The 13634-nt window shown below is 40.4% G+C and overlaps 1 protein-coding gene across 3 annotated transcripts in view; it reads right to left on the bottom strand.

Moving 5' to 3' along the window:
• Window positions 1-4053: 4053 nt before the first annotated feature.
• The window catches only part of map3k15 (mitogen-activated protein kinase kinase kinase 15), a 97606-nt gene continuing 88025 nt past the window's right edge, over window positions 4054-13634 (bottom strand). For all 3 annotated transcript variants that reach the window (XM_064332676.1, XM_064332675.1, XM_064332677.1), the window contains 4 exons: window positions 9723-9835; window positions 9334-9440; window positions 8575-8651; window positions 4054-8328 (listed from right to left, as the gene is read on the bottom strand). In XM_064332676.1, the coding sequence (XP_064188746.1) occupies window positions 8232-8328; window positions 8575-8651; window positions 9334-9440; window positions 9723-9835 (394 nt within the window). In that variant the 3' untranslated portion in view covers window positions 4054-8231. The remainder of the gene's footprint in view (window positions 8329-8574; window positions 8652-9333; window positions 9441-9722; window positions 9836-13634) is intronic.

A 13634-nucleotide genomic window follows, 5' to 3' on the forward strand; every position in this document is an offset into this window, starting at 1 on the left:
ACAAGTGGCAGAAGCACAAGCAGGTCAAAAACACAAGCAGGTACATATGGTCAAAAACAAGCACAAGTCGGAAACAAACACAAGAAGGAAACAAACACAAGGAACCAGCACCCGAGTCAAGTGAACAAAGAACTTAAATAGACAGGGGGTAACAAGACACAGGTGAACTCAAAAAACAATCAAACCAGAAAAGGAGGGGATAACAAGACACAGGTGGGAACAATGATAGAATAACGAGACAACAATAATACAATTAACAAGGGGGAGCAGGACACAAAACAGAAGTGCCGCCATCTGGCGGCCCAACAAGGGAAACACAGACAGGAAAACACAGAACCATGACAGTTCTATCCAGGACAAGCATTAAGTCTGGTTCTTCACTTTAAATTGCTGTTTTAATTCATAAAAATCAATTAATATTTATTCCAACAGCAAATCTCCACTACAAGTTAGACTAGCGCAAGGCGCAATCACTAAGCTTGGGACCAGCCTGTAATTTTTAAAATAATAGCTGTAATAAACATGTTCAGGTTGTTAAAATTTCCATAAAACAGGCATAATTATAATGGTGTTTCAGGTCCATTTGAGCTTTAAAATTTGTGTGTTGTTGGGCATTAGTTTAAGAAAATTTCAACTAAAGTCAGGTTTCCAAAGAATTATATTGTTTTAGTTGCTCAGAGGCCACAGTATGTAGTTGTAACAATACACTACTTGTAAATGTTGATTTCTCTACTGTTCAAACATGTTACGTGTCCAACCATGTAATGATGGCTGACATTACAACTCCAATCTAATATCTGTAGATACTGTATTACAACAGTGTATGATTTATTTTTGTTGGGAGTAGTTTGCACTCACTCGTCTAGTAGCTAATACACCTTGGCTGGACATCATTATTTCAGAGTTATATTTTCTTTGACCTTTTAAAAAGAAGAACCTGAAAAATTTCCTTATGAAAGTGGAGGAATTTAGTGAATGAAAATGAAAAACAGGCAGCGTATAAAGGTGGACTTCAGTAATACCCTAAACTTAAAAGTACCCCAGAAGTTACCTTCTGGTCTGGTTAAATTATTATTGGTTGATTATTAATAAACTCTGTGTCATGGTTCTGTCTTTTTGTTACAGTTATTCCTTTTTCATGCCTCAGTTTTGTATTTCAGTTTGTTTCCCTCATTGTCTTCCCCTGTGTTTAATTGTATTTGTCAGGGTTTTGGTGGGTTGGACCCAAGCGCAAAAAGGAGTAAAAAGGAGGTTCAAAGGTAATTAAAACGAAGACTTTACTTATAACAAAAACAAACAGGAACAAACAAAAAGCCACAAGGGGCAATTATAAAAGAAAACTCAAAAATAATTAACAGAAACACAAGCATAGAAACTCAAAGTCAAAACACTGGGAACACATAGCAAGGGCAGAACACAGTGAACAGAAACAGTCAGGCAGGGCAGAACACAAACTGATGGACCACAGGCAGGCGGAAGCAGACAAACTGGCAGATACACACAGTCAGAAACACAAGGAACCAGCACCTGAGTCAGGCAAACCAATAACTTAAATAGACAGGGGCTAACAAGACACATGAGAACATAATGCACAATTAACACAGAAGTGAGGGATAATGAGAGGCAGGCGGGAACAATGATTAAATAACGAGACAGAAAATAATTGAATAATGAGATATACACAGGCAAACCAAACTAAGGGACGTGAGACAGGACAAAAACTACGGGAGGCGGGAACAGGCGGGAACAGAGGAGGCACAACCATGACAGTATTATTGTGTTCATTTATTCATTGTTTTTGTTTGTGTCTCGTTATCCCTTCCCTCTGTGGGTTAATTGTGCATTGTGTCCTCCTGTGTCTTGTTAGCCCCTGTCTATTTAAGTTCTTGGTTTGCCTGACTCAGGTGCTGGTTCCTCCTGTGTTCTGCCCTGATTGTTTTCTGCCCGTGTTGTTGGTTCTCTGCGCGTTTCCTGTGCTTACGAGTTTTCTTATTCCTAGTCCTCTGTGTGTTTGCTTGTTTTTCCTTTTCAATTATTTTTTGTGAGATTTTTGTATTCGCCCCTTGAGGTGTTTTGTTTGTTCACCGTTTGTTTTGTAAGTAAAGTCTTTGTTTGCATTCAACCTTCTGTGCCTCCTGAGTTTTTCACTCTTCGGCTGGGTCCAACCCCCTGAATCCGTGACAGAAGGAACCAGCCAGAGTTGGGTGGGTGGTCCCAGAGGCGTGGTGGTCCTGGTCGGCCAGACCTCCAGCCAGTAGACCCCTGGCCTGCTTCTTTTGAGGGGTCTGCCCAGCCTACAGCTGGGATCTGTGTTCCTGTCCAGGGGCCCTCACTGCCCGGTGTCCAGGGGCTGTCACTGCCCGGTGTCCTTGAGCGCTTGCGGCCCGCCTGCCCAGTCTGGTGTCCAGCAGCTGCCACCTGCCCAGTCTGGTGTTCCTGAGCCCCCTAGCGTTCCCGAGTTGTCGCTGTCCAGTGTTCAGGAGCCACCGCTGCTCCGCGTCCAGGAGCTTCCCCGGCCCAGGGCCCAGAGACCCCATCCAGCAACCCTGGAGCATCTCCGTGGCCACGCCCCGGAGGGCATTCCCCCATGTGGATGGCTCTACAGCTATAGAGTCTCTGGACTGAGCGGTTAGTGCTGTCACTGGATCATCATTGGTAGTGCTGTGTTAAGCTGAACCGGTCATGGTCTGGTGATGACTACCAAGCCTGCCCTCATGGCTGCATTGGCCCCTGCCTGTTTCCCTTAGCTATGCTGCCATAGCCTTATTCTGCCGTGGTTTTCCTTATCGCACGCAGGCACCTCTGTCTCTTCTGCTCTGCGTGCTAATTTACCATTTGAACCCCCTAACAATTTTTTTTTTTTTGTCTTCCTCTGCTCTGGGCACGTGCCCGGAGCTCTAACCCAAGTTTGCTGAGCGCGCCCCCCCCACCCCCTCCCCCTGGCCTGGAGCTTCACCCCTAGACCAATTAGACCAGCTGGGTACCCCTGCCTCCTGCTACTGTTGATTCAGCTGTAGCACCAAGCCAGAGTCCGGAGTCACCTTTGCTTGGACTTAATTAATACTGGATTGGCTGTTTTATGTATTATAATTTCTGTTCATGTAAACCATTTCCATAAACTGGTGCTTGCCCGCGGCAGACGGGTTCCCCCTCTGAGTCCGGTTCTGCTGAAGGTTTCTTCCTGTTATCAGTCAGGGAGTTTTCTTGCCACTGTTGCCCTAGGCTTACTCTTTGGGGGCCGGTTCTCTGTAAAGCTGCTTTGTGACAAAGCTCCTTTGTTATAAGCGCTATACAAATAAATTGATTGGGACCGGTCCGTTCCGCGGACTGTTTAACGGCCGGTCCACCTGTCCCATTGTCTGTTTCTGCCTACCTGCCTGTCTGCCTGCTTGTCAGTCGGCCAGTTTGTTCGCCTGCCTGGCTGGCCCCCAGGCCGTGGGCCTGTCGGCCGGTCTGTGTGCCCACCTGTCTGCCTGTCTGTGTCGAGCCGCCCCTTGCGGTGGGGGCGGGTTATATCTTTGTTACGGTTATTCCTATTTGTTTGTTCACCGTTTGTTTTGTAAATAAAGTCTGTTTGTATTCAACCTTCTGTGCCTCTCGAGTTTTTCACTCTGTGCCTGGGTCCAACCTCCTGAAACCATGACTGAGTCTTAATTTGAAGTGATATTTGTATTTACAATTTTTTTTACTTAACATGCAAGCTTTTCATACATGTAGGACCTTTAGAAAGGGTGATCCATATACTGCATGTTCCTGATATGTCCTTATAATGTAACATGCAATTGTGTGTGTGTGTGACTTTGGAGAGAATGCAGCTGAGGCAGAATGGAAGAAGCTTAGGAATGCCAATTATAGTTGATTTTATTTTTTAAAGTCACAGTAAACCAGCAGGTAAAAAAAGCAATATCAAGGAATGACACTGTTTAACCCCTTCGTGCAGATGCCAAATCTGGCGAATCCTCGTCTATTTAGGTAGTGCTTTATTTAAGCTTTATAACTGCAGATATGTGTAGCACAGACACTTGTAAAATGGCAAAAATGCAAATGCTTGGCAAAAATGCAAAATGTTCTCCTTTATTCTGAAATTGAATACAGAGGGCCTCATAATGTAAAACAGATATAACTATACATTTCCTGGATCATAAGCTCCTTGACCATAAATGTGCAAAGTCTGAGGGTGATATGCAAATCTACTAAAAAATATATGAATCAAATTGTAAGCAGTGTAGCCTGGTGTCCCTTAGTGTCTCCAAATATGTCTGTCCAAAAAGGATAAATTGTGCATTGCTGTAAACCATAATATATTCACATTTCATTATAAATCAATTGTTGGGATTCAAGAAAATCATCATTTTCAAGTGGGATTTACTATATTTTCAGTAGTATAAGGGTCTAAGATATCTAGGGGTCCAAAAACCTAGCCAAAACCTCCCTGAAATGTTGAATAATATGCTTTTTGTTCATTATAAAGCATATAAAGTTGTCCCTTATGATGGTTAATATTAACCATTGATATCGCACTGAAAAATGCAAATGATGCATTTGATAATGCAAAACATTGTGACACACCGGTACACATACCTAAATATGTAATCCTCACTCTTGTATGTTTTTCTGTACTCTGCAGTATTTCATTTTGTGTTGCATGGGGACAGGACAACATTTTACAAATGTTACTATTTATGATCACTCCAAGGAAAATTTTACATTCATCTACCACACATCAGCACACAGTAAATCTGAGTATTTACATGCCCCAAGTGACAAGTACTGCCCACGGAGATACTAATGCCTCACATTATGTACAGTAAGATTACAATAAAATAATATTTCACCATTAGAAAAATGTTGCCGATGTCCTTGCTTTATGGTAAATCAGTGCATAAATATAATTGAGCCACCTATGAACACTTAAAACTACAGCATGTGAAATGCTCGCATTAGAGAATAGCACAAATTTCTTGTAAAAAGAATTCTAACAAAGCAGGCCTCTATGAGCCACTACACTAACAAATGCCCCTATACTAACAACCGTTAGCTAGCCCCAATTCAAATATTCTTATTAGCAGAGGCTGACAGTTGTCTATTATGACCAATGCAAATATAACAATATCAAAAATATGACACAACATAAATTCCTCAAATGTTACAAGCAGTAATACATATTTGCCATGTTCATGTGTATTCTCGTGAGACTTTATGCTTCCTCCTCTTCTTCTGACCCATGCCTCAAATCCATGTCAGCATGACAAGAATTAGCTTTAGCCATGCTGATGAGTTGGCAAAATTAGTCAAATCTTCCAGAAACTGAAGGAAAACAGTAATTACACCATAACGAGTGCTTGTAAATTAACACGTAAGGTTATGGATGACTGTGCATGCTGTGCTGAAGCAACCATTCATGCTGTTACGCTGGTCTCTTAATCATTGTTATAAACTTCCAATGAAACATGCCATACACCATTGGAAAGAAAATACTATCCTCTACTGGATAAAAGACTTTTCAATCAAACCAGAATGAACTGAAGAGTTACAATGGCATAAACAACAAGTGTTGCTTTGTATTTGCATGATTATTTCTCAAACAAATTGTTCAAGACAACAAATGACCACTGAATCTTGAAAGAGATATGTCTACATGTAAAACCAATCGTACGATTGCACATTTAATCCATATTTAGTCAGATATCGGTAGTATAATGGCATGGTATAATTATACAAGAAATCCTCTTGTTTATTTTGCTATTCAATAATGAGCAGCATTTTTCACTGCTGTATTGCCATAATTCAGGGTATTGTTGGCTTTATTTTTTATGACAAAACTAATTTTTGGGGTGAATGAATATTTTCATGAACTCCCAGATAGACGCTATTGTCCAGTGTTTCATGCTTGGGGATACTGTTGCAGATGAGACTGCAGGGAGGGGATGCTTGTTAAGTGGACAACCTAGGCAACAATGGTGGCACTTGGAAACTTTGTATTCGGCATAGTTGTCATGTATCATCTGCTTCTAAAACTAGAACACAGTTTATTGTTTCTACTCATAATTTCAGTTGCAATCTCAGGACGCCAGTGTCATGGCCACAAGGGGGCTTGCGCGAAGGGGTTAATGTGTCTCACATTTTATTACTACAACTAATAACAAGTGCAATACTTCAAGCACAACAGGGAGAGAGAAAGATGGGTTCTAGAAACATTGGTTTTCTAATAGTCCTGTATTCTTTCAGATGCCAGTTGGAGTCTATTGGTCAGTGAGGAACTGCAACAAGAGATCTTAATCCATGGAGATGACTGCACGAGCAAGGTGACTGGTATGACAAATATGAGCAGGGATATACAGGCACACACATATGAAGTGAACACAGAGCGGCAAGGCCAGTGTGATTTCTAGCTTCATCCCATCCAGTGTTGTCTTCCTCTAGTGACAAGTGTGTCACAGCAGACACACCCTGGAAACAGGTACTGTACATGCATGAAGGGCTATAATATGACATGCAGAACAGAATGTGTGTCCCAACCATCATGTGATTTAAAAATGCTGATAGACAGCCAGCATCAGCATATTGTCCGTACCTATAGCCTTAAAAAAAACCCTATAAGAAGGGCAGACATTCAGATTAAGCTTTGTTAGACCTGTCACTGTAGTAACATTACCTGGCTACCCCACTCCCCCCTGTACAGCTCCCAAGCATAGCAAACTTGTGAAACTTTGGTACCAGTGTATTCAACACTGTTATGCATAAGGCATGTTCCTAGCTTTTTAGCTATGACAATAGAAATAGACTTGCTAGGCAGGAGAATAAAGTACAAAAACTAAAGTAATAATTTCCTTTCTTGGTATGTGATGCGCCATCATTGTACTTCCCTGCTAGTTCAGTCTGCTTGAGCATTTCCTCAGGCTCCTTTGGGTACATAGTCCTGAATATATCCCCCAAAACACATGAGAGGAGTGCATATAGTCCCGGACCCCACACACAAAAACACGAGAAGGGTACACCCAATTACATACCAGACAGACAAGCATAGGACAGTGATAGCTGATTCAAATAGTGGCAAAGTTACAGTTTGTAAAGTTAGAATACATGGATAGCCCTCGCCCCAGTCTTGCCTGTTACTGGCCCCCATGCCAGATAACTAATCATTTTCAGGCATAGTTCACAGCCTGCTCTGTCCTTAGCAAGTAGCGTGGAGCAGTGGTCAGAACAACAGTATCGAACAGTGGTCAGAACAGCAGTGTGAAGCGGTGGTCAGAGCAGTAGCGTGGAACAGTGGTCAGAGCAGCAGTGTGGAGTAGTGGTCAGAGTGGCAGTGTGGAGCAGTGGTGTGAGTAGCAGTGTGGAGCGGTAGTCAGAGCAGTAGTGTGGAGTAGTAGTCAGAGCAGTAGTGTGGAGTGGTAGTCAGAGCAGTAGTGTGGAGTGGTATTCAGAGTGGCAGTGTGGAGCGGTAGTCAGAGCAATAGCGTTGAACAATGGTCAGATGAAATATAGAATGGTTGAACAGAAGGTTTGGATGCGGATTCTGATTGAGCTGGTGTGTGTTTATAGGTATAATCAGCTTGTGAATTTGACACTGCAACCAGCACAAGAAATCTAAACAAGTGACATTTAGTAGTGTTCACCACAGCAGAGACCCACACTGACCATTCAGAGGGAACATGGGACATACAAGCTAGATTCTAAGTAAAATGTATAAACAGAAATTTCGGTAAAAATAGTTTTAAATGGTTTGAGTAAATTGACAGTTCAGGAAGATGTGATATATCAGTCTTCCCTCAATGTCCATAAAGGGTAATGGAATTATTGACAATTGCCACAAAATGTACCCCACTCAGGCTGCATAGATTTTTTTTTGTTGTCAATGGTAAATTCAGGCTATTGCTAAATGCAAGGGCCTCACTGGAATCTACACAGTTCCTCAAAAAAGTTTTTTTTGTTGGGGGTGGGAGGATAACTATAAGGAATAGGTTTCAGCATTCCAAGTCAAACGCAGTTTGACATTTTAGTGGAAGTGTAGTTATTCATTAATGTTTGGGAAGAGAGGGTCAGTTAACAAATAACAGGGAGAGAAAAAATAATTGACCAATCAGGGGGAGAGAAAACAGACAGCACATCAAATAGCATGCAATATGAGAACTCTAGTCAATGAGAGCATCATAATATAAGCTTGTGCATGCATGTGCACACGTCTCCATTCTGCTGGGGGAGTCTCTTGCCACGCACGGGACATTCTGTCAGCCCTCCATGTTCTCTCCACTCCTCTGCTGTCTTCTCTGCTCCTGAGCTCTGTGTTTCTGAATTGCCCTCCAAATACGACAGAGGGTCCCGCCCCTGTGTTCCATCACACAGTGAAACCATAGAAACCATCAACCTTAGTCACACACTTGCACAGTTACACCACCAACAATCAATAACATCAATATTATCCTGATGATACACACTGTGAAATATAAATGAATGACACTGGTAATAATAATAACATGCATGCTGTGTTTACTATAAAACAGATGATCAATAACATCTAAATCACCCAGATCACAAAAAAGGGGGGAGGGGGTTGTTGTGGCATAATTTTACCGTAGTCTTAGGTATCTTAGGTCCTCTTTGGTGACATCATTGAGGACATCATTCAGTGTGTAGCCCTCCATGACAAACTATGGGGGAGGCAAAGCATCAGCACACACACACATTCACTGAACATAGACTCACCACCACAAGCAGAGTTTCACTACACTGCATACTTTACACGCTGTCCTGTTTACAGAGCCATCAACATTTCACAAAAATGTTTTTTTGTGTTCTAGAAGTTAGGGAAACATTTCAATTTGGTTGGTCATAGAAAAAGCTTTTTAAATCATGTGAAAAAAAAGTATGATCTGAAGCTAGGTGCAACATATGATGAATGTTGTGGTTTGGCAGCAATAAAAAAGGAATGCACCTATTCACCATAACCATACTGCAACTTATCACAAAGCTACAACAGAATTTGTTGCCAGCTAGTAGGCCAGTCAAAAAAAACAACAAGAAAAAAAAACATTGAAATCCTATCATGTTGTTGTGCCACATTAAAGGCCTGATTTACTAAGCCGTTCAGCACCTCGTACCTTTGTTACAAAACTATTTTCTCATATATATGTTTCTTTCATGCTTTGAGTTTCATCAGTTAATTAACATAAGGCAAATTTTCTGCAAAAAGTCTTTGAATAGCCACTTGTCACTGCTACATAAATTGACTTGGGATACACCCATGGAGGCAAATGCAGTAATCCAGTACTGAAGAACACTTCCATTGCTATCCGGTTCCTAGCTATCTCAGGGAGCTCTACATACACTCACCTTCTCCATGGTGTCTGAGTCTGCCCCCTGCTCCTTCAGCCAATCAGTGAGCTCCTTATCTGGCTCCACGTCAGCTGGGATGTGAAATATGGAAGGCGGAATCATTTCTGTGGAGGGACAGCAGTGTGACCCAATCAGAATCAGAGACACCATCTGAGAGGCAGACAGATGTATCAGAGGAACAGACAGACTGCAGTGATGAAGATCTGTATTTGCGCCTGCTTGTGCATATGTGCTTTCATGTGTATGTGCTGATGTTCAATTGTGTAAGAGTTCAGGTGTGTTTTTTTGCTTGAATGTGCACATCTGTCTGTGTGTGTGAGTGTGTGTATTCATGCCTGTGTTCCTTGTTTGTGTGTAAGTCTGTGTACTCTGCTTGTCTGCCGTACCAGTCGATCGGGTCTTGACTCTCACAAGCTCCAGATCGTGCGCCCTCTGCTGGAGGGTCTGCCTCAGCACTTGCTGGTACTCCTTCTCCTTCTGCACCAGCTCCTCCAACAGCCTGACAATAAATCTACATTTTATGGACAGTTTGAATCTCAACATTACTCAATATTTACATCAATGTTTTAGCTGTTCATTTGAACTCCTTCTACTTCTGCACCAGCTCCTCCAACTGCCTGACAATAAATCTACATTTCATGGACAGTTTGAATCTCAACATTACTCAATATTTACATCAATGTTTTAAATGGTAAATGGTAAATGGACTGCATTTATATAGCGCTTTTATCCAAAGCGCTTTACAATTGATGCCTCTCATTCGCCAGAGCAGTTAGGGGTTAGGTGTCTTGCTCAAGGACACTTCGAAGTAGTGTCTGTTCATTGGAACTCCTTCTCCTTCTGCACCAGCTCCTCCAACAGCCTGACAATAAATCTATATTTTATGGACAGTCTGAGTCTCAACATTACTCAATATTTACATCAATGTTTTAGCTGTTCATTGGAACAGCTCTGTTCCAAATCTCACTATTAAAAACACATATTTAAGATAAGGCTCTACACAGATGACTGGGTTATGCTTTCACATACATAACGTGGCATAAGGGTTAAAGAAGGGATATCTTCCTCGGAACCAAGGAGGCTATAAGATAACTGGAGTAATACAGTTGAGGCCATAAGTTTACATACCCCTAGGCTAAAGATATTCAAACTCAGTTTTTCACAACTCCGCACATTTCATGTTACCATACATTTATTTTGGTAAGTCAATCAGGACATCTACTTTGTTCACATCAGAGGTAATTTTATAACACTCGATTAGAGACAGATTTGTTTCAGCTTTAATTCACTATATCAGAATTTCAGTGGGTCAAACGTTTACAAACACCAAGTTGACCATCTCTTTAAACAGTCTGGAAGATTCCAGAAATTGATGTAATGAGTTTTTAGTAGCTTCTGACTGGCCAGTTGTCATAATTAGGAGTTAATTGGGAGTTAATTGGCACCCGTGGCTGTATTTAAGCGCCTACCTTTAGAGCCACTGCCTTTTCGCCCTTGATGTCTTGGGAAAATCCAAGAAACTCAGCCAAGACCTCAGAAAAAATTAGTGGACCTCCACAAGTCCAGTTCCTCCATAGTAACAATTTCCAAGCAACTGAAGGTACCACAAGCATCTGTACAAACAATTGTATGCAAAAAAATAAAAATCTTGGAACCACACAAACACTGCATCGTTCAGAAAAGAGGCACAAATTAACTCCCAGGGTTGAGCGAACTTTGGTCCGACAGGTTCAACTGAACCCCAAGACAACAAAGGAACTGGTGAAGAAGCTGGAGGCATCAGATACCAAGGTATCTTAATGGTGGATGTAGATACTTCGGTATCTGATGCCTTCAACTTCTTCACCAGTTCCTTTGTTGTTGTCTTGGGGTTGGCCTATAAGCCTGAAAGGCTGTCGCGCAAGGAAGAAGCCCTACTCCAAGACCGGCATAAAAAAAGCCAGAATTAAGTTAGTGGGTGATCACCAGGATGAAGATCTAGCCTTTGGAGGAGTGTTCTCTGGTCAGATTAAACAAAAATTTAACTGTTTGGCTATAATGATTAGCACTATGTATGGAGGAAAAGGGTGAGGCTTTAAACCCATTTAGTCCGAAGGTGCCCTATAAAAAAACATTCTAAAACCTAAGGCATTGTTGTAAACAACCTCCTAAAACCTGAGGGGTTTCTGAAAAACTTGACAGAATTGTCAACATTCACTAAAACCTTTATTTCTCAGCCTCTGTAGCAGATATAAACATGAAATAAAAACCATTTGAGAGCTTAAACATTTGGCTTTATTTAATTATTGCCTTTGCCCTAATGTTCATTAACATTTTTTTAAAAATCAATAAAACTGAAAATGTTGACAAATGTGCTTGTTGTTTCCAGCCATATTTTCAATAAAGCATGCAAACGTCACACCCAGTCTTAAATGGATATACACGCAAATGTTGCATTCCAAAGAACACCATCCCAACTGTGAAGCATGGAGGTGGTAGCATCATGTTGTGGGGGTGTTTTGCTGGAAAAGGGACTGGTGCAGTTCAGAAAATAGATGGCATCATGAGAAAAGAGGATTATCTATAAATACTGAAGCAACACCTCAAGACATCAGCTAGAAAGTTAAAACTTGGTTGCAACTGGGTCTTCCAGCAGGGCAGTGATCCTAAGAATACCTCCAAAGTTGTAACAAAATGGATTAAGTATTGGAGTGGCCATCACAAAGCCCTGACTCCCACAGAAAATTTGTGGACTGAACTGAAAAAGCGTGTCCGAGCAAGGAGGCCCACAAGCCTGACTGAGTTACACCAGTTCTGTCAGCAGGAATTGGCAATAATGTCAGCAAAGTATTGTGAGAAGCTTGTGGAAGGCTACCCTAAGTGTTTGATTCAAGTTAAGCAATTAAAAGGCAATGCCACCAAATACTAACAAAGTGTATGTATACTTTTGACCCACTGAAAATCTTATTTAGTACATAAAAGATGAAATATATCTGTCTCTTAGTTCTTATTTTTAAATGACATCTTATGAAAATAAAGTAGATACCCCAATTGACTTAACACAGGAAATGTATGGTAACATGAAATGTGTTTCAAGAGTACCTACAGTTTTTGTACTTAATTTAAAGTATGCTTAAAATGTACTTTTAAAAAGGTATACTTCCAAATATATGTCATTAAGTTGTACCTCCGTATACTTAAAATAATAAAATTGCATATACTTATAGTGGTATTTTAGTATACTTATAATAAGTGCACGTTTAAATTGTACTTTAGTGCACTTTGCATATTTTATTTTAATCCTGGTAAATTATACTAATAGTATACTTGCTGAAAGTACACTTTAATTTTATTAATTGTTCAGTAAGTGTACTTTTATATCCTTTTTGAAAGTATATTTGAAATAGAATTTTACTTAATCATATTTAAAGTATATTTTCAATAAGAATGCTATTAGCACTATTTTTCTATGAGCCTAGTGTATAGGCTCTAGCTAGCCCACCCTGAATAAGAACTTCAATGATATATCTTTTTATTTTTCTTTAATTATTATTAAATATCCTTTTATTATGCTTAATATAGTATTTGTGTTATGATAGCACTAAACATCAAGGGTGATATTACTACATGATAGATACACTTCTGTACTACCATCAAATAACCCTGAATGCTATTTAAAGTAAAACAGCAGTGAAAATGATACTGAAAACAGTAGTGATAATTCCAATACCTACAAATCACCCTTTCAATTAGTATGCTTAAATATAGTTTGTTTGTTATAAGTTTGTAATTAGTATACCTAAGTACAACTAAGTACACTAAAGTTGTACATAATTTGAACAAAAGCACAAAGTGTGGCCAATTTACCATTAAAATAACACATGTACTAAAAGTATACTTATAGCATAATTACAGTATATGCTTCACTTTGTCATTTTTACATCCCAAAGGGATAGGTTTAATCAGGCTCACTATCTTCCCATATCTTGCCAGTGCACTAAGAATCACCTCATCCTGAATATATGGTGGAATATTTTGAAAGAACCACTTTATCTAAAGGTGAAGCCAACGGCAACACCACGTAACTCCGTCATGAACAACCCTTCTGTAACAACCGTATGCACTAGATTTTCACTTGCAAGGAGCACAACATACACTTCATTCATTCAGGACAGTTTTTATATTTCGAAGACCCATTTTCTCTCCTTCCGCTAAGAGTCAGTCCAATACGGACACAGAAGTTTGGGAAACATTTAAAGCCATGACTTCTACAAGTTAACAATTCTTCAGAAAAAATCAAGCTTAAGTTTGAGTATTAC

Source organism: Anguilla rostrata, chromosome 4 (assembly GCF_018555375.3).
Source record: "Anguilla rostrata isolate EN2019 chromosome 4, ASM1855537v3, whole genome shotgun sequence".
NCBI lineage: Eukaryota > Metazoa > Chordata > Actinopteri > Anguilliformes > Anguillidae > Anguilla > Anguilla rostrata.